The sequence below is a fragment of the Typopeltis vanoorti genome, chromosome 12, assembly GCF_054136105.1.
Source record: "Typopeltis vanoorti isolate ZY-2024b chromosome 12, IOZ_Tvanoo_1.0, whole genome shotgun sequence".
Taxonomy (NCBI): domain Eukaryota; kingdom Metazoa; phylum Arthropoda; class Arachnida; order Uropygi; family Thelyphonidae; genus Typopeltis; species Typopeltis vanoorti.
Window position 1 is genome coordinate 16,195,378 of NC_143560.1, and position 22,948 is coordinate 16,218,325.

Genomic DNA, 22,948 nt, shown 5'->3' on the forward strand with positions numbered 1-22,948 from the left:
AAAATTTCGACAAAAGAGTGCGTATGTGCCAACAAAGCCATGGAGGCCATTTACCCGATATGCTATTCCATGCATAACCCTATACTGTATACTTTATGAATCAATAAGAAATTACAATTTTTAATTAAAAACCTGTTTTCTATCAAAATTACTTCTTGCGTGAATTTTGGGACACCCCATAGTACTGTTTCATTTTAAAAAGAAAAAAAAAAAATCCTCCACATTTCATGTTCTAAATGCATTCCTTCTTTAGTTATCATGCGAACTTAATTTGGTGAGAAGCAGCTGAGAAGATAAAGTGCCATATAGAGCACTTATATGATTCCATTTGGATTACTATGTGTCACAGTTAAAATGCGGCAGCGTGACCGTCAATAATATCGAAATGTGGTACACTATGAAGTGAACACAAGAAAATAAAATACTTTTATATTTCTCGAATTCTAAGCTGGTCATAAATAAATGTCAACCTGGTGGAAGTAATGGAGGTTTGACTGGCATTTTTTGGTTTTGTGTAACAAAATTATATAACTGGCACCAATTATTTTTGATGTGTCAGAGATAATGTCATTTAGCATTTTAAATAATATATTATTTGTTAGGTTTTCTTTAGGCATAAGAAATACTTTGTGGATGTGACGCTGTTTAATCCATGTAGTAATATCATACATGGTTAGGTGGTATTCAGTTATCCACAGATGATTCAGAGGTTGATAATTTCTGAGTAGGCTACTTGGGCAGGTGTGTGGATTCTATTTCACTATGGCAAATATCTAGTTTTTCATTATGGAATTCAGAAATGAAAGTATATGTAAATAGTTGCCATATTTGGGGAACTGTTATGTAGTATTTTGGGGGATGTACTGCAGAAATGGTGTACCAGAGATTACTACAACGACAAGAAGATATTGACTGGTAGATACAAAGAAGATATGCTGGCCTGGTTGGCCTAGTGGTTAGCATATCCGCTCTCCAGACAAAAGGCTGCGGGTTCGAATCCTGCCTTGGGCATGGATGTTTGTGATTGTCTGTGAAAGTACTAGTGGTGGTAGATGAAGGTTGGTGGAGTAATGAGATGAAGAGTTGCAGAGTAGATGTCCTCCCTCGATGAGTCTTTGGACTGCCTGGAGGTGTGATGTAATAATAATAATAAAAGTTATCACCAAATCTAATGCTGCATTTTTTACCAGTGCAACTAGCAGATTTCATTATATAAATTCCAGAAATTCACTTTCTTTGCTTCAGTGTATCTCCTTTTTACAATCCATCTTCTTCTTTGGTGCATCAATCCGAAAATTGGTAAATATAACAGCACATCACAACATCCTGTCTTGTGACTTCCTTTTTATCTCTTCATAACTCTTAGTGCCAGTTAGCATCATTATGTTATTTATATATGGAATTCTTGGTCTGCCTCATGGCCTCTTTTCTTCTACAGTCCCCTCCATCATTTCTGTAATCAGTTCCCCCATGCCTCAAATGGTATCCAATTAGGCTTTTTCTTCTCTTATTGATGTGTTTCATTAATGACTGCTCTTCATGAACTATATTCAGAACTTCTTCATTACTTAAATTAAGGGGATATTGAATCCCACATAGTTTTAAAACCGAATAAGAAACTCAAAGATTGGAATCAGAGAGTTTCTTGCCGAATATAGTAAACTATAAAGTATCGGCGGACACTAGCGTTAGCCAATGCAAGTGATCCTAGTACATAGTACATTACTGGGCAACTCGTTGCAAAGGTGGAGGAAGAAGTTCAGATCGCTATTCTTAGGTATTTTCCATAATGTAAAAACACATTTCTTAGGAAATGTATGCTGTTATTACATTATGGAGGGAGGTCACTACCCAGACCGGTTTCAGCCTTTTTTGAGGCTTCATCAGTGAGCAGCTAGACCTAATACCATAGTGTATAGCGAAAAGAACTTATGTACTTTGCGAACGAGTTTTCCAAACAGGTGCAACCATTAAGTTACTAAAGTATAAAGAGTTAATAAGCTTCATTTCGGCAATGAAAACATTACTTAAATTAAGGGGATATTGAATCCCACATAGTTTTAAAACCGAATAAGAAACTCAAAGATTGGAATCAGAGAGTTTCTTGCCGAATATAGTAAACTATAAAGTATCGGCGGACACCAGCGTTAGCCAATGCAAGTGATCCTAGTACATAGTACATTACTGGGCATTTAAGTAATGTTTTCATTGCCGAAATGAAGCTTATTAGCTCTTTATACTTTAGTAACTTAATGGTTGCACCTGTTTGGAAAACTCGTTCGCAAAGTACATAAGTTCTTTTCGCTATACACTATGGTATTAGGTCTAGCTGCTCACTGATGAAGCCTCAAAAAAGGCTGAAACCGGTCTGGGTAGTGACCTCCCTCCATAATGTAATAACAGCATACATTTCCTAAGAAATGTGTTTTTACATTATGGAAAATACCTAAGAATAGCGATCTGAACTTCTTCCTCCACCTTTGCAACGAGTTGCCCAGTAATGTACTATGTAATAGGATCACTTGCATTGGCTAACGCTAGTGTCCGCCGATACTTTATAGTTTACTATATTCGGCAAGAAACTCTCTGATTCCAATCTTTGAGTTTCTTATTCGGTTTTAAAACTATGTGGGATTCAATATCCCCTTAATTTAAGTAATGTTTTCATTGCCGAAATGAAGCTTATTAGCTCTTTATACTTTAGTAACTTCTTCATTACTTTTCTTTTCTGTCCAACTAATTTTCATCATCTTTCTCCAGCACCAAATTTCAAATGCCTCCAACTTTTTCATGTCTTGTTTTGTTAGAGTCCAGGCCTCACAACCATATAATGCAATGCTCCATATGTATAGAAAATAAGGGGATAAACATATGTATGTTTATCCCCTTATGCTCCATATGTATGTTTTCACTAGCCTTTTTTTGAGCTGGATGCTAAGTCCATTACTGGTAAAAATGTTTCTTCTGTTATAGAATGCTTTTTTGGCTAGGATTATTCATGCTTTAATATCTGATTGGTTTCTTCAATCTTCTGTGATAAGACTTCCAAGATATTTAAAAGAGGATACCTGTTGTAGTAGGTTATTGTTTATTTCCATGTTTATTTTCAATGGATTTGCTTTACTGTAATTAATAATTTTGTTTTCTTATAATTAATTTTTAGGCTGTACTGTGTGAAGATTTCTTCCATCTTTGTTAGGATGGCTTTCAGTTTGTTTTTGTTATCAACTAAAACTGCTATATCATCCGCAAACCATAGCCAGTTAATATCAATTCCATTTATCTTAATTCTGGTTTCTATTAGTTCTTTCAGTTTATTTATCGCATCTTCAATGTACAGATTAAATAATATGGGTGAAAGAAAGCACCCCTGTCTTACACCTCCACATATTTTTGCTATTGAGGTTTTTGTTGTATTTCTGGCTGCTTCTATTAGGGCTTCTTGATGCTTATAAAGATTAAATATGGGCCTTCTATCTCTCCAATCTACCTTTATTGTTTTTAAGAGGTGAAACATTTGATTCCAGTCAATACTATCAAAGGCTTTCTCCAAGTCAAGACTATCAGAGTATTTTGATTCTTCTCCAACCTTCTTTCAATAACTGTTCTTAGAGCTAGGATTGCTTCTCTTGTCCCCTGCTGTTTCCTGAATCCAAACTGGTCATTGCCAACATATTCTTCAACCTTCTTTGTTAGTCTTTTTTGTATAATTTTGAGTAGTATTTTTGAAGCATGTGATATTAAGCTTATTGTTCGATGATTTTCACACTTGTTTGCATTATTTAGTTTAGGAATGGGTATGATAGAGCATTGTGTAAAATCTTTGGAGATGATCCCTGTTTCATAAATATCCTTTATGATCTTGAAAAGGTATGACTTAGTTATGTTTCCTGAGTATTTTATTAATTCTGAGGGGATGTTATCAGTGCCTGGTGCCTTGTTGGCTGACAATTCATTTAGTGCCCATTCAAATTCACCTTTTAATATAGTTGGACCAATTTCTTCCATATCAAGTCTTGTTTCATCTTCTATAGCCTTGGCATCTAGATCTTTTCCACTATATAGATCTTCTAAGTACTCCTTCCATCTTTCCGAAATTTCTTCCTTATAAATAAGTATGTTCGCCTGTTTATTTTTGATAATTGTACTTCTTGTCTTGCTGGCTTATTCCTTTTATAATGTTATAAGCTTTAGCGATTCTTCCAGTCTTTGTTAGATCTTCTATTTCTTTACATTTCTCTATACCATTGTACACTTTCTATTTATCATATTTTTTATATGTTTGTATTTGTCTTGCTTTCTTCCTTTAGGGAAGTTTTGTATTTTCTTCTTTCATCTATTAGATCTAGAATGTCCTGGGTGAGCCACGGTTTTTTTATTTGCTTCTTCCTTAATCCTATGCAGTCATTGGCAGCCTTGATGATTGTATCCTTCATGAGTCCATTTTTCCTCTATGTTTTTCTTTTTCCTCTCTCCAGTTTTAATGCTTTCATCAGCTTGCTGTTTATAGTTTCTATGGTTTTCTTCTGTTTTCAGGTTACTTATGTTCCATTTGGGCCTTTTCCTTGGTTGTGACAACTTTTTAAATTTCAGATTACATTTCAATAAAACCAAATTGTGGTCACTATCAACATCAGCTCCTGGGTAACTTTTGCATGATTTTACTTGATTTTTAAATCTATTTCTTGTCATAATATAATCTATTTGGTATCTTCCTATATCCCCTGGCATTTTCCAAGTATACCTTCTTCTTTTTGGTACCTCATACCAGGTATTAGTAATGATCAGATTAAATTGGTGGCTGAACCCAAAAGTCTATCTCTCTTTCATTTTGGCATCCAAGTCCATATTTTCCCACCTCTCTACCATCTTTGCCTTCACCAATGACTGCATTCCAATCCCCCATGACAATAAGATTATCTTTCTTCTTGGTTAGTTTGATTAGATTCTCAATATCTATATATACTCTCTCAACTACTACTTCTTCACAGTGATGAAGTTGAGAGAGTATCTACATATACTCTCTCAACTTCATCATCACTGTGGTCACTAGTAGGCATGTAAGCTTGTATTATTATAATATTTGTTGGTTTTGCTTCTAGTTTTACCATTATCAATCTGCTACTACATTTTACTGAGTTGATTACTCTTCTTCCCCATTCCTTATTGAGAGCCAACGCGACTCCATTTTTTGCTGTCTCATCACCTGAATAAATGATTTTGTAATCACCACTCCAAAAGTCTCCAGTTCCAGTCCATCTCATTTCACTAATTCCCAATATGGCTATTTTTAATCTATCCATTTCTCTCTTCAAATTTTCCAATTTGTAGGAGGGTTCTCACATTCCACGGCCCAATGAATGTACAAGGATTTCGCTGGTTTATGACCTGGGAAGCCTTGCTTCTTCCCCTGCTGTGCACAAGTATTGAGCCATTGTGCACTTTACTGTCTTTTAGAATGCCCATCCATACTGCTATCTTACTAGGGAAAAATAGAACAAGGTGGTATCCCCTTGCCTTCCTTGTCCAGCAATAGCCTTCTAGAGAGGCTCAGTGTGCTAGCCATTTCTCATTCCTCATGATTACCTGCCTACCACAATATCCTTTACACCGTTGTCACTTACGGTGATCTTCCGTTGATTAGGATGAAAGTTGTTGCTGCCCTAACTTCCAGCGAGCTGTAACTTATTTAATGGCGGTTACATCTCGCCATGTCGCATCCCCGTAAGTGGAAATGTGTGGCTATTTATAGAGATAACCATGCCACTGTCTATCTCACCACTTCCTGTTGGTAGATGCCGTCCCATTGTCCACAACTGCTTATTCACAGGTTTCCCTGTTTATTCGCAGCTAACCTCTGTATCCAGAGGCCATTCTCCTATCCGCAACCTGGGGACGCGCTTGGTAGCATGGGACCCATGCTCCAAGTTTACAATCCATATCACAATTTAAAAATCCTCCACTGGAATCCACCCCTTTCACTTTCCTAACCAATCTGACTTAAGCATTTCACACTCACTATTGCTCCACATTACCAGTTACATAACAACTAGGACAAACAGACCTTTTTAATCCAAACAGAATTTCAGCTGGTGACTTTAACAAGTAATGACCATCTCAAATTCCCAAACTACACCTTACAAATCTCTTCAGCCACAAGGGTGACGTGTGTGCAGACTGATATCGTATGTCAAAAGGATAAACTAACCTTGAATTCTCTTTTATTTTTTTTTAATGTTGTTCCCACCCACAAAAAGTTATTTATTTTATTTTTTATTTTTTTGTAAACCTATAGTACATTTTGTATGGTGGGTGGGTTAAGGATTTTTTTTTTTTTTTTGTATTTTTCATTTATTTATTTTTTTAGATAGCCTGGAAACCCTCTAGAGACCAAAAACAAGGAACTTTTTTTGGCCACTTCAGGCCTCCAATAAGTGGGGTGGTGGTCTCACACCAGGAATGACATTTATCTTCCACACATTTATCAACCTGGTTGGCTGAGTGGGTATGCTAACCACTCAGCCAACCAGGCCAGCACTTCATTTGGTGAAGTGACTGTTTTATCTGCTCTAGCTCAAAATTTCCCTACTAAACTTTGTTGCATTCATTTGCCATCTCTATTGCTCTCTAAATTCTGATAATCATTCTGATATCTTTGATTACTCATCTGAATAATTTTTGGCAGTCAAACAAATAGCGAGGTCATTTTATTTGGCACTTCAACAACTCAAAATGGCTTCCCTTCTCCAATTCCACTGATTAAGCTGATAGAGATGCTGAGATAATTGCTGTTAGCAACACCAGTCAATATATCACCAGAATACTAGATAATCTTCACCATCCTGCTACTACCCATAGTTTTTTTTTCCCTTTCCTTTCCAAATACACTATAGATGTCAGTTCTCCACTTTGTAACTGAGACCATAACTTCATCCAAGCTTTCTTCTGTATAGACCACCATTCATCCAGTCATTCTCAGTCTCATGTCCTTTGATATTGCAAAGGTGTCAAATGGAATTATTTCTGCTTCTACTCCTCCTTTCCATAGCCAAATTACTGTTTTCTCCTGATGTAAATATCTTCTAGAGAAAATAACAAAATATTCTTACAAGAATTCATGTTAATACACACATCCTCAAACAAGCTCATATCTCTTAATAGATTGGCTTCCACCTCTAGCCTCTCCTGATACACACACACACATCTCAGCCACAGCTTCTACAGCAGGGGGTCTTCAACCTTTCAGACAGTGTGGGCTGCATTAAAAATTTCAATGAAGCCCGTGGGCCACTAAGCTATACTGCGGTATTTAGAATTGTAAGATGCTTTCCAGATTCACAAGGAACGCTGTGCATTTGATACTTTATATAAAATACTATAAAAATAAACTCAGTTTTAAGAGCATAGGTAGATTCGGGTTCATGATAAGTAAATATGATCAATACTTGAAAAAGATACTTTAGTGAAGAAAACATTCATTTTTTACAATGTCAATGGGCAACTTAGTAATGTGTTTCCTTGACCAGTTTGTCGATGTTGGCATCAATGTTGGAAGTCGCTATGCGCAGAGTATTCATGAGATGTTAGTCCGTAATCCGAGTTCTTGTCTTGAACTTCACATGCTTCATTCTGGAGAAGAACTGCTCACATAAGTATGTGCTTCCTGACAAAGTGCACATCTTCAAAGTATGCAAGCGAAGATTAGGGAATGCGTCTTCAGAAACATAGTTTTTGGCAGCATTAACACTGAATGGCATTGAAAATAAATCTAAAGAAGACTGTTGGTTACGAAAATCACTAAATCAATTTTTGAACTCATTTCACAACACGGCTAATTTTGTAGCATATTCATCAAGAGATGAACAGTTGGACTCAGCGAGAAGCTGAAAATGAGGCGAGTCTTTTTTTGTGAGTTGTGCCTCCCAAAGTTTGAGCTTGGCCACAAAAGCTTTGATGTGATCAAACAGAGTATGCACCAGTTGATCTTTGGATTATAGTCACGTATTTAGGTCATTCATATGCAACAAGATGTCGGACACAAAGGCAAAGTCTGACATCCACTTCGGATCGTTAAATTCCGCAATCAGATTCCCATTGGTTTACATGAATCGATGTATTTCGCTCCTTAAGTCAAAGACTCTTTTAAGAACCTTCCCTCTGCTCAACCAATGCACATCACTATAATAAACCACATCGCCGTGATCCGCTTCACACTCTTGGGTCAAAAACTCTTGGAATTGATGATGATTCAATCCTCTTGCTCTAATAATGTTGATGACAGTTACAATAACTTTCATGACATTCTCAAATCCAATAGTTTTCACGCACAAATTCTCCTGGTGGATTAAACAGTGGTAATGGACGAAATCTTTTCCTTCTAGCTCCGGTTCTTTCCGTAGCAGTGCAACAAACCCTTCGTTCTTTCCCACCATAGCAGGGACACCATCAGTTACCACACCCTCAAGGTTGGTTAAGCTGAGGTCGAAATGCTGGAGTTTTTTTGGCGGTTTCAAGAATATCAGTGCCTTTTGTCGTTCCCTTCATAGGTACGAGCACTAGCAGTTCTTCTGTCACACTGAATTGTTGATCAATGCCACGGACAAAGATAGTCAGCTGTGCTGCATCCTTCACATCTGTGCTCTCATCTAAAGCAAGTGAATATGACGTAAATTCAGACAACTGATTTTTTAAAGTTCCTTCAATGTCATTGGCAAGTTCTTCGACACGTCTGGGGGTAACTTCGTCAGGGGGTGTTTAAAAAACTTCGAGTTTGTCTGGGGATAACTGTAGCACGACATGTCGTGCTACAGTTACCCCCAGACAAACTCTGTTTTTTAAACACTTCTTTATTATATTTCGACAGAATATCCCCAGCAGCGATGAGACACTCTTTCTCAAACTCACCTTCAAAGGCAGCTTTTGATTTTTTAGCAATTTTTTCAGCTATTACATAACTTACTTTGATGCATGCTTTGCCCTCTTCCGTCTGCCTTTTAAACATACCCTGCTGGCATTTTAAATCAGTTTGGAGACGGTTCACTTTGTCCACACGAAGCTGCCCTTGAAGGTGATCGAAATTGGATGCATGCTTTGTCTCAAAGTGTTGTTTTATATTGTATTCTTTTGATACTGACACTGACTCACAACAAATTAAATTTTTTCACACTGGCTTATCGTCAATTGGCACAAAAAAGTATAAATTGGTCCACTTTTCATTAAAAACCCGACAAGAATCACTTGATTTATGCTTTTTACTCATAGGCGCCATAGTGATGGAAGGTGAACCCAAAAAATTATCCAAAATTGCCATGTAATGGTTATTATCCATTGAATATGTCTCACATTAATGAAAAAAGTCTGGCAATATAAAATCACAATAGGCTATGGATGACATGACAAACCTGTGTGCGCTTATACACAAATATCACACTGTTCACAACTGACTGACTGTGGATGAGATCCTCTTGTATTTATATGAAAATAAAGTATTGAGAATCTTCGAGATGTATCTGGAAGGCACTAGACAGCACACTCAAACAAACTACTGCTTCAGCCATCTACTTGCGATGTTAGTACTAATACTTAAGTACTGCTTGGCATTGGTAGATGGCTGAAGAAGCATGTCTATTTAATCTTTATTTTTATAGGATTTTATGTAAAGTATCAAATGCACAGCATTCCTTATGGATCTGGAAAGCATCTTACAATTCTAAATACCGCAGTATAGCTTAGTAGCCTGTGGGCTTCATTTAAATTATTTTTTATTTAATCACATTTTAATGTTAAGTAGCTATTTTTTCAAAATGGCCGGCGGGCCACGGCAAAGAGTTCCATGCGTTGAAGACCCGTGTTCTACAGCCATAAAAAAAAACTTGAACTTTTTCACCAAAGACATTAATTCTCACCTGCACAAGTGCTAACACTATAAAAATCCAAAATTCACTCAACCCTGGTATACTGCTTATAGATTTTTTTTTATTTATTTATATCATATACCCAAAATGTCACAAAACCGATAGCAAAACTGTGCTGTGTGGGCAAGGAAGAGAGAAAGAAGAACCAGAAGAAAGGAGTAATGGTAGAAATCTTTGTGAAAGAGACAGAGTGAAGCTGTTCCAAAGGAATGAAAGATGAAGAAAAGTTGTGGCAAGTTTGAAGCTGGATAGTAAATGGATGCTGGCCAGCAGCTACTCATGTTCATGCACTTTTGGAACAAAGTGGAGAATGATGGTGTACAGTTCATATGTCCAGAAATAATGCATCTATGGAGGAGATATAAGGCAGAAATAACATGTATAAGAATAACTGGAATGAATCTATAAGAAAAAAGTCATTAGTTAAATAGACTGCCCTTTCCTGGATAGCATCAACCATTCTCGGAGAGGTTTCATGACATTCTGTGGGTATGATATAAATAAAGAAAAAATTATCTTAATCAAATTCTGTCTATACATGATACTGTATGGTGAAACATTTTGCAACTTTTTTTTTGCTGCCCTTATAATAGAAAGTATATACCGGTATATATACAACCTCCAACCACAATCTGAAGTCCAATGGATTTAGATTGGGACATTCAAATGGGTAATCGGATGGTGATACATGGTCAGGCATATTTGCCTCCAACCACTGCTATGTGATCCGCACCATGTGTGCAAGGATCGAGTCTTGTTGAATGGTTCACTGCCTACTGTCAAACAAGGTGTTGTTAAGGGACTGTACCACACAGTGTACAGGTTCTAGCACAGTAGCACAGTGTCTTGATATACTTTGGCAGAGGTTTTAACCCCTTCCTCACAGAAATGTAACTTGGAAATCCCCCAATACATCATCCCCCACCACCACCAATGACTTTCTGAATCCTGGGTGCTATGATACGTGCTGTGTAACCATCTGGGACACATACCAGATCATTTCGGCAGTTAAACAATTCTTCAATGATGAAAATCTTCTCATCTGCAAAGAGGATATCTCTGTATCTGTTGTTCATGTACTGCCAGAGAAGTGCTCGTTTTGGAAATTATGGACTTTACAACCGTGCTATAAATAACTATTTTTAATTTCCCAAGGTCATCATCTGAAGTATATACAAATATACAAGGACAAGCTGTTACATTTCGCACAGTAAGCTAAAGAAACAATGATTCAATCACCAGTTATTCTACTGGCATGACCTCTAGTGAAAAAAAAAAAAAAAGATACAGATAAAATTAAAAATTAATTAAATATTTAGAAACTACATCAAAGCTAAATTCTATTCAAGATTATATGGAGAAACATTCTTTCATATTGATAGTTTTCTTACAGTAACAATGTTGTCCTATTTTTAACATGACAGTTGTCATATTAGATTTAAGATTCTGGATTATCTACAGTCCTGTTTATAGTTAGCTCTTAAGAAGAAAGGTTCCATGGGTAGAATGTGTGCCTTCCATATGCTTGGAATTTTTAGACCATTATTGTTCAGATCAGAGTGGTTGATAAGAATCTCACAGGCTTCCTTAAATTTGCATTCATACCATGTTTTGGTGCTTATCCAGTTCAATTCTATTGAAAGTGTTCAGGGCATGATCAGAAAGGACACCATAGTTATTATATTTAATGTATAGTTTATGTTCCTTTTGTCTGGTGGGAATTGTGCATCCTGTTTCCCCTATGTATGGTAGATTACAGGTGCAATAAATACGGTATACTCCAGGGTGGGCCAGTAAAGGGAGTGGGTCTTTGGATGAGTCGAGCAAGCTTTTTAATTTTGCAGGAAGTTTAAAGGTGGCTTTGAGGTTGTATTTCTGTAGTATTCTGTTTATTTTATCTGATATCCCTTTAATGTAAGGAATGGTTATAGTTTTATTGTAGTCTAGTTTATCTTTGTTTTTTATTGAGGTCTTGTAGAAAATTTTGTTAATACTGTTTTGGCAGTAACCATTTTTTGCTGATAACTTTAAATTCGTTTTTCAGTGCTTGTTCATTGGAGCAGATCTTCAAAGCCCTGTTTTTTAGAGTATTAATAACACCTAGTTTTTGTGTTGGGCGGTGGTAGAAGTTTATGTGTATATATCGGCCAGTATGTGTTGGTTTCTGGTAAACAGTGAAGGAAAGCTAGAAGGAAGACATATGACAAGGGTATCTAGAAATGGAAGTGTGTTCTATTTTTTCAATCTCAATTGTGAACTGTATGTGTTTGTGTTGTTTGTTTAGGTGGCTAAGGAAAGTGTCTGGCAGCCATGTGGCAAAAACATCGTCAACGTATCTAGGCTAGACTTTGGGTTTTAAAGGAGAGGGATCTAGAGCATGTTGCTCAAAATGTTCCATATAAAAGTTAGCAATAGGAAGGGATAATGGCGAGCCCATGGCTGTGCCTTCTTTTTTGTAGGTAGAAAGCATTTTACCATACAAAATAACCAGAATGTAATACATGTGCAAAGTGATATCTGGAGGGAATTTGTTCTGTAAAAGAAGGATTGTGTCATTGATTGGGATATTCGTAAAGAGGGCGGAGATGTCAAAACTGACTAATAAATCATCTTTTTCTAATGTAATGTCTTTGATTATGTTTATGAAGTGTTGTGTGTTTCTGATATAGGAAGGAGAATGACCTATTAACTCCTTGAGTTGGCAGGTCACTAATTTCTTAGTTACTAATTTCCACTTGGCTAGTAGTTGCCACTAATTTCTTGGCTAGGTGACAATTCGGGCTGTCTATACCTTCGACCGGAGTGGTGCGTTTTGTTTGTGTATCTTAGGTAGACCGTAAATTATCGGGGAACGAGCGTAGTGCAGAAGTAATTTTTTGACTGTATGCACTACGCTCGTTCCCATAATAATCGATTAGTGCATGTGACATCATTCTCTGTGAAATGTTCATCTCTTGCAACATCACTTTCTGCATTCTCACAGGATTATGGTGGAGGCATGCCTTCACATCAAAGACCTGACATAACTTTCCATTTCTACCTCCACCAAGACTGTGCACAATTTCTTTACTATCATTAACAGTACTCCCCCATCATCATCTTACTTCTTATATTTCCACCTAGAGTCATCCCTGTTGCATCCTAATGCAGTATGGTCAATCTGTTCTTTGGCAGTTAGATAGTCTTCTGTATCGTTAAAATAGTTAACTGTCCAATACACAAACATCCTACTGATTCCGAGTGTTTTTTTGGAGTATTGAAAATAACAGGTGGCTGCACTGAAATCTTGTGAAGTGCTATTACAGCTACATAGTTCTCATAATCTTCCCGCTGATGTTAACCCATAAAACTAAACTATTCTCTCTACTGATAAACATGCGAATGTTGGCTGTGCACTGCACCACTAATGGAACCAGGCTGATGCAATTCTGTGGACAGCATGAAGATGTGTGGAAGTTGTAATAGTATTTATGGCAAGACTGTGTGTGTGAGTGTGTTTAATGAATGTGTATAGTTGATGGAGGGGAGGGGAAAAAAACACATCAAAGACCTGACATAACTTTCCATTTCTACCTCCAAGAAGATTGTGCACAATTTCTTTACTATTATTAACAGTACTCCCCATCCTCTTCTTAATTCTTATATTTCCACCTAGAGTCATCCCCAGATAAGTAACTTCACTCTTGCAATAATTCTCAATAAATCACTGAGATATCCAGATATATGTAAATCTCCTACAATGCTACAGAACTGTTAGAATTATTTATTAAAGAAGAAGACCTAAATGAGAAGACATAAATTATGTTAATTCAAAGAATTAAAGTGTACTGAGAAGATGATCTGGTTTTAGCTTGACTTCTTTACATCAGCTTCAATTTTTTTGCCACACCACTGTGTTAAGATAGTAGTCAATAAGGGAAATATTTTAATAAATTAAATATGAATCTTTACCATTTCACAATATATACAGGTATCCCTTGCTTAACGTGGGTTTGATTAATGGGCAAAATTATTTGCAGCAATCCCTTGATACACGCGGCAAGAGTTTTGATTAATGCGTCCTTAACCCTGCGGAGCTAGCAGCTGATCTGACAAATACATGCAATATGATTAATATAAATATTCAATTGTTATATTGTTGTTATAGACCAGGTAATGTGGATGGTGGTGATAATGAAATGTACAATCAAATTAGCCAAGTAAATAAGAAAAGGGTGATCATTATGGGTGATTTTAATTATGGCAATATAGACTAGAATGATGAAATAGCAACTGGAAGTAAAGAAAATGAGTTTGAGTTTTTGAGGGATAACTACCTCAGAGAGTATGTAACAGAGGGCACACGAGGATTGAGGGTCTTGGATTTGGTCATCTCATCAGAGGATGTAATTGTAAATGAGGTGTCAAATCATCCACCAATTGGTGAGAGTGACCATGAGGTGATTACCTGGGTGGTTGCCAGCAGTGCGAGAACCTCTGTGAGAAAAGGGTATATGTGGAACTACAGGGGGGGGGGGGCGTGATTATGAAGAGCTCAGGAGACAGCTTGCGGGTGTAGCGTGGAATGAGGAGTTAGCTGGAAAAGAGATTAATGCAGCTTGGGGGATTTTCAAAAACTGTTTAGTAGATGCAATGTCTAAATGTATTCCAAGGGTGAGAAGGTTAAATAAGGTGGGTGTGAGATGGACGAATAAAGAGATTCAGCATGCAATACAGAGAAAAAGGGCATTGTGGAGGCAGCATAAGAGAAGTGGAAATAACCAATTCTACAAAGACCAAGCAAGGAGGGTGATTTGGTTGGTGAGGGTAGCTAAAGAGAGGAATGAACAGCAGCTGGCTAATGAAGCCAAAAAGAATCCTAAGGAGTTCTTTCGATATGTAGCCATCAAAAGAAAGAATAATTATGGAAGGATGACACTGATTGGAGAAAATGGTATAAACAGCTGATGCAGAATGTGTGGTGGAGATACTTAAAGAGCAGTTCATAAAGATCTTTCAATCTTGTGAATGTGACTTCATGGAGGGATTGAGAGCAGTTGATGATGGGGAGGAGAGACTAACTGTAGGTGAGCAAGAGGTGCATGGGGAGTTGAGTAAACTAGATGTAAATAAGGCTGTGGGACTTGATAATATATTACCACGTATTTTGAAAGAATGTGCCAGGGAGTTGATCTGCCTTGACATATTTTTTTTAATATGAGTCTTGCACTCAGTCAAGTTCCTAAGGAGTGGAAGGAGGGCAAGATTGTGTCTGAGAATAGATATATAAGGAAGAGTACGATTTTGATAGTATAAGAGATTATAGAGTAGAACCTTTTGGATGTGTTAATTTAAGAAGGGGAGGGGAACTCAAACTCTTTTAGAATTGAAAGTTTGACTAAAGTGTATCTCTATGTTTTGTCAAAATAAATGTATTTCTTATGTGTAAACCAAATGAGTCTGTCATGTTTCTGTGGATTGAATTACCGCTTGAAAAATCACGAACCATGCATTAGAGGGAAATCCATTAGTAATTAAAGAAATGGGACCACAACTGCAAACCTCTTGATCCCTGCATTCTTTTTTTTTTTATAGTAATCTAAGAAAGTATATCAGAATTCAGTTGCCGGCTAGCGCAGTCATAAAATAACTATAAATTTGTCGGCAAACGAAATAACTGATAATAACATAAGATAAAAGTTAAATCAAAGTTAAAGATAATAACATAAAGAGAAAAATACAGAGATATAACATTAGATTATGTAGTAGATGAAAATTAAGTAGCAGGATGGCTGTGTGGTGTAGAAAAGTGCCCTATTTAAATAGCTCCTTGAATTCCATGGAAGTATCAACAATCATAATAGTTGAGCACTGTGTGCATCTTCCACAGTCATAATTTGTGCTTGCAAGATCAGTAACTTAATCTGGTGTTGTTTATACTGTAAAACACTAGTATGAATAATCACAAATACCTAAGCCTAATGCTGTAAGTCCCAAATCCAGAATGCTTAGGAGTAAGGAATTTTATTGGATTTTTTTTAACAATATTTGAACAGACAAATTATATACTGAAAAGTAAACATAACTGCCTCTTTTGCAGAATGCCATGAACTAGCAAAGTTAATGCATGAATTTCTAAACCAAGTAACAGGAAATGATATGATAAACAAATAGACACAATTACCATATTTGCCGGCATATAAGACACTTTTTTCTTTGAAAATAGGTCTGAAAAACAGCATTCATCTTATACGCCGATACTCAGTTTTTTATTACTTTCATTTCTGGAAATTTTCTGTGTTCCGAGTTACAAGATTTCTTTCTTGCTTCCTTGCAGTGTTGAGAGCATTCATGAAGAGAATGCCAGCTATGTATGTAGACTAAAACAAAAATATTACAAAAGATGCCAGCTGAATATGAAGAAAAAATTATTGAATTTCATCGATTTGTCATTAACAAGGAAACGAGAAAATTTTGAACTTGCGCAAATAGGAGACATGGATGAGATTCTGCTGACTTTTGATGTGCCCTCAAAAAACTGTAGATTCCAAGGGCACAAAAAGTGTTACTGTTAAAACTCCAGGGCATGAAAAAACTCACTACATGGTTGTTTTATCCTGCTGTGCTGATTGGACAAATTATCGACCACTATTGATTTTTATAAGGAAGACGCTACCCAAAGAAAAACTGCTTAAAGGAGTGTTTGTACATGTTTATGCAAAAGCCTGGATGGATGGAGGAGGAATGAAGTTATGGATAGATAAAATTTGGTCTACGCACCCTGGCAGACTGTTGAAGAAGCCTGCCCTGCTAGTATGGGATCGGTTTCATTCTCACAGAACAGAAGATGTTAAAAATAAACTCAAGGAATTGAAAACTCAGTTAGCTGTAATTCCAGGAGGTCTAACTAGTCAGTTTCAACCTTTAGATGTCTGTATTAATAAACCATTTAAGGAATTTATGAAGGAGAAGTGGAACAGCTAGATGCAATCTTCAGATTTTGAGGTTACGCCATCAGGAAGAAGCCTAGAATTTCGCAAGTTGGCGAGTGGGTCAAAGCTTCATGGGATGCTGTGAAAACTGAGACAGTGATTAAATCATTTAAGAAGTGTGGCATTGGTAATGCACTGGATGCTACAGAGGACAACTTGTTGTATGAGGCCTCAGGTTCTGATTAAGAAGAGGTTTCGGATGTCTCCTCATTTAGCTCTGGAGATGAATTTCTAGGTTCTGATGAAGAACATTAAAAGGTGGGTACTCTTTCCTAGTTAGATTAGTTATTTGTTGAAAGTAGACCTACTTATTACTTTAAATTTGAAATACTGTAAATTCATTATAATATTCAGTGATAAAGTTTTTCTCCTAAAAAATGTGTACAAAAAAGGGGATGCATCTTAGGCTGGTGTATCTTATATGTTGGCAAATACAGCATATAAATTCCCTGTGATTGAACCCTTAAGTCTGCTCAACAAATTATGGTCTAGAAGTAGTATCATATCTGTTATACTACAAATTTAAGGAATTATTTTTTAAGTTTCATTTATTCATTTTATTTTTATTTTTTGCAAGTTACAATTTTTTATACTTTCAAATTAGGATTTATACAAGTTAAACAATTTAGCCTTATGGATGGATACCAATTTAGCAAATGATCATTGTGGGTGACTTTAATTTTTCAAACATTGATTGGGTAGAAGAGAAATCTCATGATCAGAAAGAACAGGAATTTACTGAATTGTTGCGAGATAACTTTCTCAAGCAGCATGTGAAAGAAGGAACTCGAGGTCAAAGAGTGTTGGATTTGCTCATAGCATCAGAAGGGATCTCTGTCAAGAATATGGCTATTTTACCACCAATTGATGACAGTGATCATGCTGTTCTTTCTTGGGAAGAATCTACTTGTATTAAAGCTCCAATTAAAACAGGCTACATGTTGAACTACAAAGCTGAAAATTATGATCAACTTAAAAGAATACTATCTTTGGTCTTATGGTATCACTTACTTAATGGAAAAAATGTCAGTAATGATGGGAATCTTTGAAAAGGTGCTTGAATGAGTTGGTATCTCAATATATCCCTAGTGTTCAAAGAATACATAGGTTCGTAGTGAAATGGATGTGCAGCCTTATTTAGCAAGAAATCCACAAGAAGATGATGTGGAAAGAATATCGTGAGAATAAGAGTGAGAAGAGTTATGAAATATATAAAGCTCAGAAAAGTAACAAGTATTGTGAGAAAAGCTAAAACGGAGTATGAAAAGAAATTGGCCATGCAAGCTAAAGGCAATCCAAAAGAATTTTATCGTTATGCTGCAGGCAAAAGAAAGAATGAATGTGGAAGAATAACTTTATGGAATGCAGATGGTACACAAGTGTTGGAAGCTAAGGAGATTGTTCAGTTAATGAATACTCACTTTGCTAAGACATATCAACCAGGTGTATGCAGCATGGTGCACAGTGCTACTGCTACACTGGATGAAGAGTTAGAGGTTCATGAAAATGAGGTTGAAGAGCTCTTGCATAACCTGGATAAGAATTTGTCAATAGGGACAGATGAAATATCAACCCGTTTGTTAAAGGAATGTTCAGTTGAATTGGCTAGGCCTTTCACACATTTGTATAACTTGAGTCTCAGCTCAGGAATGATACCACAGGAATTAAAGAAATGTATGATAGTTCCATTGCACACGGGTGGTGCAAAAACTGATGTGTCTATCTATTGACCTATTAGTATCTCTGGTGTGGCAGTGAAGATTTTAGAGAAGTTGGTAAGAACTCGCATACAGAAATGGGTAGACAAGCATTCTATATTCTGCAGAAAACAGTTTACTAAAGGAAGGTCATGTTTTAGCAATTTGCTCATATTTTATAACAATGTTACGGCCGAGTTGGATAAAGGAAATGGATACACTATGATAATGTTGGATTTTTCTAAAGCATTTGATATAGGATACCACACGATAGCTGTTGTGTAAACTGGAGAATATGGGATTGGAACATAATCTATTGACTTAGATCAGAGGATGGTTGACAGATATCAAAAAGTGGTATACGGTGGGTGTGAATCTGCAACATTTAAGGTAACCAGTGGTGTACCTCAGGGTTCAGTCCTTGGGCCATTATTCTTCAATCTATACATTAATGACATCAAGCAGGGGCCTATCATCAGATTTGCAATTGTTTGCTGATGACACAAAGATAGGCAGGGCAATCAGAGATGCTACTGATATTCAGCAATTACAAAATGATTTGAATAGACTGGAAATTTGGGCAAACGAAAATGGCTATCAGTTTAATGTTAGTAAGTGTAAAGTTATGCACTTTGGCGTGATTAGAGTTCCAGCAGCATATTATATTAGCGGGGTTATGCTACAAGAAACTGAAGAGGCAAGGGATCTTGGTGTATTGATGGATAAGAAATTAAAGTTCAAAGGTCACATAGCAAAAGTTGCAAATACAACTCGGAGGATAATTGGTATGTTGAAGCGAACCTTGACATGTAAGGATAAAGAAGTAATTTTGCCTCTTTATAAGGCTTTGATAAGACCACACTTGGATTACTGTGCACAGATTTCGTCTCCCAGGTTTCAAGGGGATAAAGAAGCTTTGGAAAGGGTGCAAAGAAGAGTTACAAAGATTATATCCAGATTATGGGTTTTAGATTATGAGGACAGATTGCAAGTATGTGGATTACAGGAGAAAGAGGGATGATATGATAGAGGTCTATAAACTTTTGAATGGGTGTAATAACATTTCAAATGATGAAATTTTTCATTATATGGAAGGCAAGGAGAGAAAACACGGGGGCATCCAAGGAAGTTAAGGTTCTTCTCAGTCAAGAAAGGGTTAAGAGCTAGGTTTTTCTCCCAGAGAGCAGTGAGTGAGTAGAATAATTTGCCCTTACGGGTAGTGAGTGCACCTAGTGCAAATGAATTTAAGGGAGGGTATGATAGCTGGGTTGGGTAATTTACAGCCTCCCTCGATGAGTCCTTGATTCCCTGGAGGTCTCAGATAATAATAATATAATAGAAAAATAGTAGGTAGATTAGTGATCAAAATTAAGCAGTTAATTTTCATAACAAGACTATTCATAAAATTCCCTCACTTCAGGAAGCTTGGTAAATCCAAAGATTTACCAAGCTTCCTGAATTTTTTCCAAAGATTTACAGCTATGTAAATCTTTGGAAAAAGAAAAGGAATAATGAGATTATGACAAACTTAAGAGATGATAACTTGAAGTAGTGCAAGAGTGTTATATCAAAAACTATAACAAAAGGATGTTAACAGTGTATAGAAAACAGTACAGTGATGCTTGAAGGAAGCAGTATTTCAATGTTTGTCCAGAATCAGCAGACTCATGGGCAGCATTTGAAGAGTATGGTGACAAAGGCAAAATTTGTTTGGGAGGAAATTAGAAGAGTAAACCACCATTAGAGCAAAGAGAAAATCCCAAAAACATTTTTCTGCTATGTAAAAGAATAATTTCAATGAATGCAAAAGGTAGGAAGCTGAGAGAAGAAATTATTGAATTACTTGGTCATCATTCAAATGAAAGTAATATGATATGGAAACAGAGGTAGAAGAAAACAACGTGTTCAGGATATTATGAAATTTCAACACAAATATAGCCATGGAACTAGGAGAAATATTTGCGATTGTTTTGGAATGGAATTATGGCCAAAGCAACTAAGGCTACATGACCAGTTTGCCATTTTGTGTGATGAAAAGTATGAAAAGGATATCCTGAGATTCCAGATAAAAATTCTTATCACCTCCATATCAAACTGCAGGAAAAGTAGTTTGATCTTAAAAACCACCGTGTAACATTTGTAACACGGTGGTTTTTAAGATCAAATAATAAAACAATTTAAGATCGGACAATAAAAACCACCGTATAACACGGTGTAAAAAAACTGCTACAATTTTCCCCACTTTAATTCTTTAAATATTAAATATCATCAAAACCGATTCATGGGTTAACGAGTTGTTCCAAATGAGCGAGTGAATAGAAAAACAATCTAATTGGTGACAATTTCTTATAAACGCACCTAAAAATGACCAAGATTAAAGACAACATTACGATGGGTGGATACCATACAGCTAAGAAAATTATTTCTGGGAGATTGCCTGTGATCAAACATTCGATATAACCACAGATATATATATATATATATATATATATATATATATATATATATATATATAACTGTATATATGCATGCATACGTAATCCTAGTCCTCTATGACAGGGAATCGATAATCATTCAAACTACATGAATCATACTGGAAGTTTTTTTCTTAGAATCAGTACCTAAAATAACGAAGTATATATATATATATATATATTTTTTATTTTATTTTTTTTTTAATTTCATTATTATGTCATCTTTCGGTTCTGAAGTAATTAAGACCATTTATCCCAAAGGTGGGTAAATATGCGTAGGGCCAAAAAAGGCCATTATCGAACTCTTTGATAGATAACAGTTTCGTTCCGCTCTAGAAATTTCAAAGATGAATACGCATACACTTACGTATTAAACAGGCAAAGGCTAAGCACGCCAGGATACCCTGAACAAGCCACCCAAACGAATCTGTCAAGGCTCCAGGGCTGCAATGAAACTGTGTTGCAACCATTATCAGTACAATCAAAACAGCGACTGAAACAATAACACCATAGCCAAAATACAGAGTTTAATAACTTGATTCACATTATAAGTCTTAATGCAAGTATTGAGCAAGACAATTTAACATTCACATCTGGAATTTCACAAAGTGGCATTATTTTATTTTAGTACAGACACCACAAACACATCGTAAAACAACAAACTACGACTCCATGTCTATCAGATGTAATTATGAAGAGCAGAGAAGCGCCATCTGAAAAAAGGAAGTTAATTGGAGCTCTGCACAAATATTTGTCATGCATTAAAGGAAAAAATTACCCAAAGAATGGGAAAATCCGGATCCGACTGCAGTAAAATCATCAGCAAAATAAATTCCATCAAAATCGAAGAGTACTAATAATTTTATTTTAAAGATAAAACCACAGAAAAGCAGATATCTCGAATAAGATCAATTATCGTATTCTTAAAATATCCATTTCTTTCGTAACTTCAATATTATATTAAGTAACATTCTCAGTCCATAAATATAATATCATTCAAAGATAACTTGATAATCAATGCTAACTTTTTAATTCTATCTCCATTGTACAACAAACACCTGCCATCGATACCAGACAACTCCGTAGCCTAATCGCGTTAACAGTGCACGACTCAATCGAGACCGAAAACAAAAAATAAAACGCCATAATCCTAAATTTTCACGCCGATAGCGAAAATACATTGAAGGAAGACATCACCAAACTAATGGCAAAATCCGGTTTCGATTACAGGAAAATCACCGGAAACCTACGCTTCGGACTTACGAACAAAAAAAAAAAAAAAAAAAAAAAAAAAAAGGAGGCGACTGGTGTAAACGTAACCTTTAGCAGTCGTCGGCAAGTGTGTCAGAACTTGCCGGCTGTCCCAATCTCGTATATAAACCCTGCCGATGTCAATAAGGACGATTTTCTTCTAGTTGGTGAAATCGGCGAACGTTGTTCGCCGATTTCACCAACTAGAAGAAAATCGGCGAACCTGCTAAGAAACATGGTAAATTGACTATAAAAGAGGAATTCTAGTGCGAAAATCAAGCAATATGAACAGTCAACTTGAAAACAACTTTTAAAATATACGCAGCTTTTCCTTCAATCTCGACAGTGTCCATTTCTACCGCCAGTCCGCAAACGTCACCTACTTTTTCTGAAAGAAACCGAAATATTAGACTCTTCAAGCAATAGTTACCTGAACTCCGGCAAATTCACATACATTTTAAATACTTTCGTCTAAAGCGCTATGTTTGTGAACAAGCTCACCCTGATATACCATGCTAGAGTGCATGAACTTCGAATCTCCCGTTAATGATCCACTTTTGCTGAAAGTCTCTCTGCCCCACTCTGTCAGACTCATAAAGCAATATCATGATCCCAGTGTTACCAACACTGAAGTCTTTTCC

At 36.3% G+C, this 22,948-nt stretch overlaps 1 protein-coding gene across 1 annotated transcript in view; it reads right to left on the reverse strand.

Moving 5' to 3' along the window:
* Positions 1-21,722, reverse strand: part of LOC150100598 (store-operated calcium entry regulator STIMATE-like) — a 132,012-nt gene extending 110,290 nt beyond the window's left edge. The window contains exon 1 of the mRNA XM_090401745.1: positions 21,424-21,722. Coding sequence (XP_090257871.1) covers positions 21,424-21,526 — 103 coding nt within the window. The 5' untranslated portion in view covers positions 21,527-21,722. The remainder of the gene's footprint in view (positions 1-21,423) is intronic.
* Positions 21,723-22,948: the final 1,226 nt, after the last annotated feature.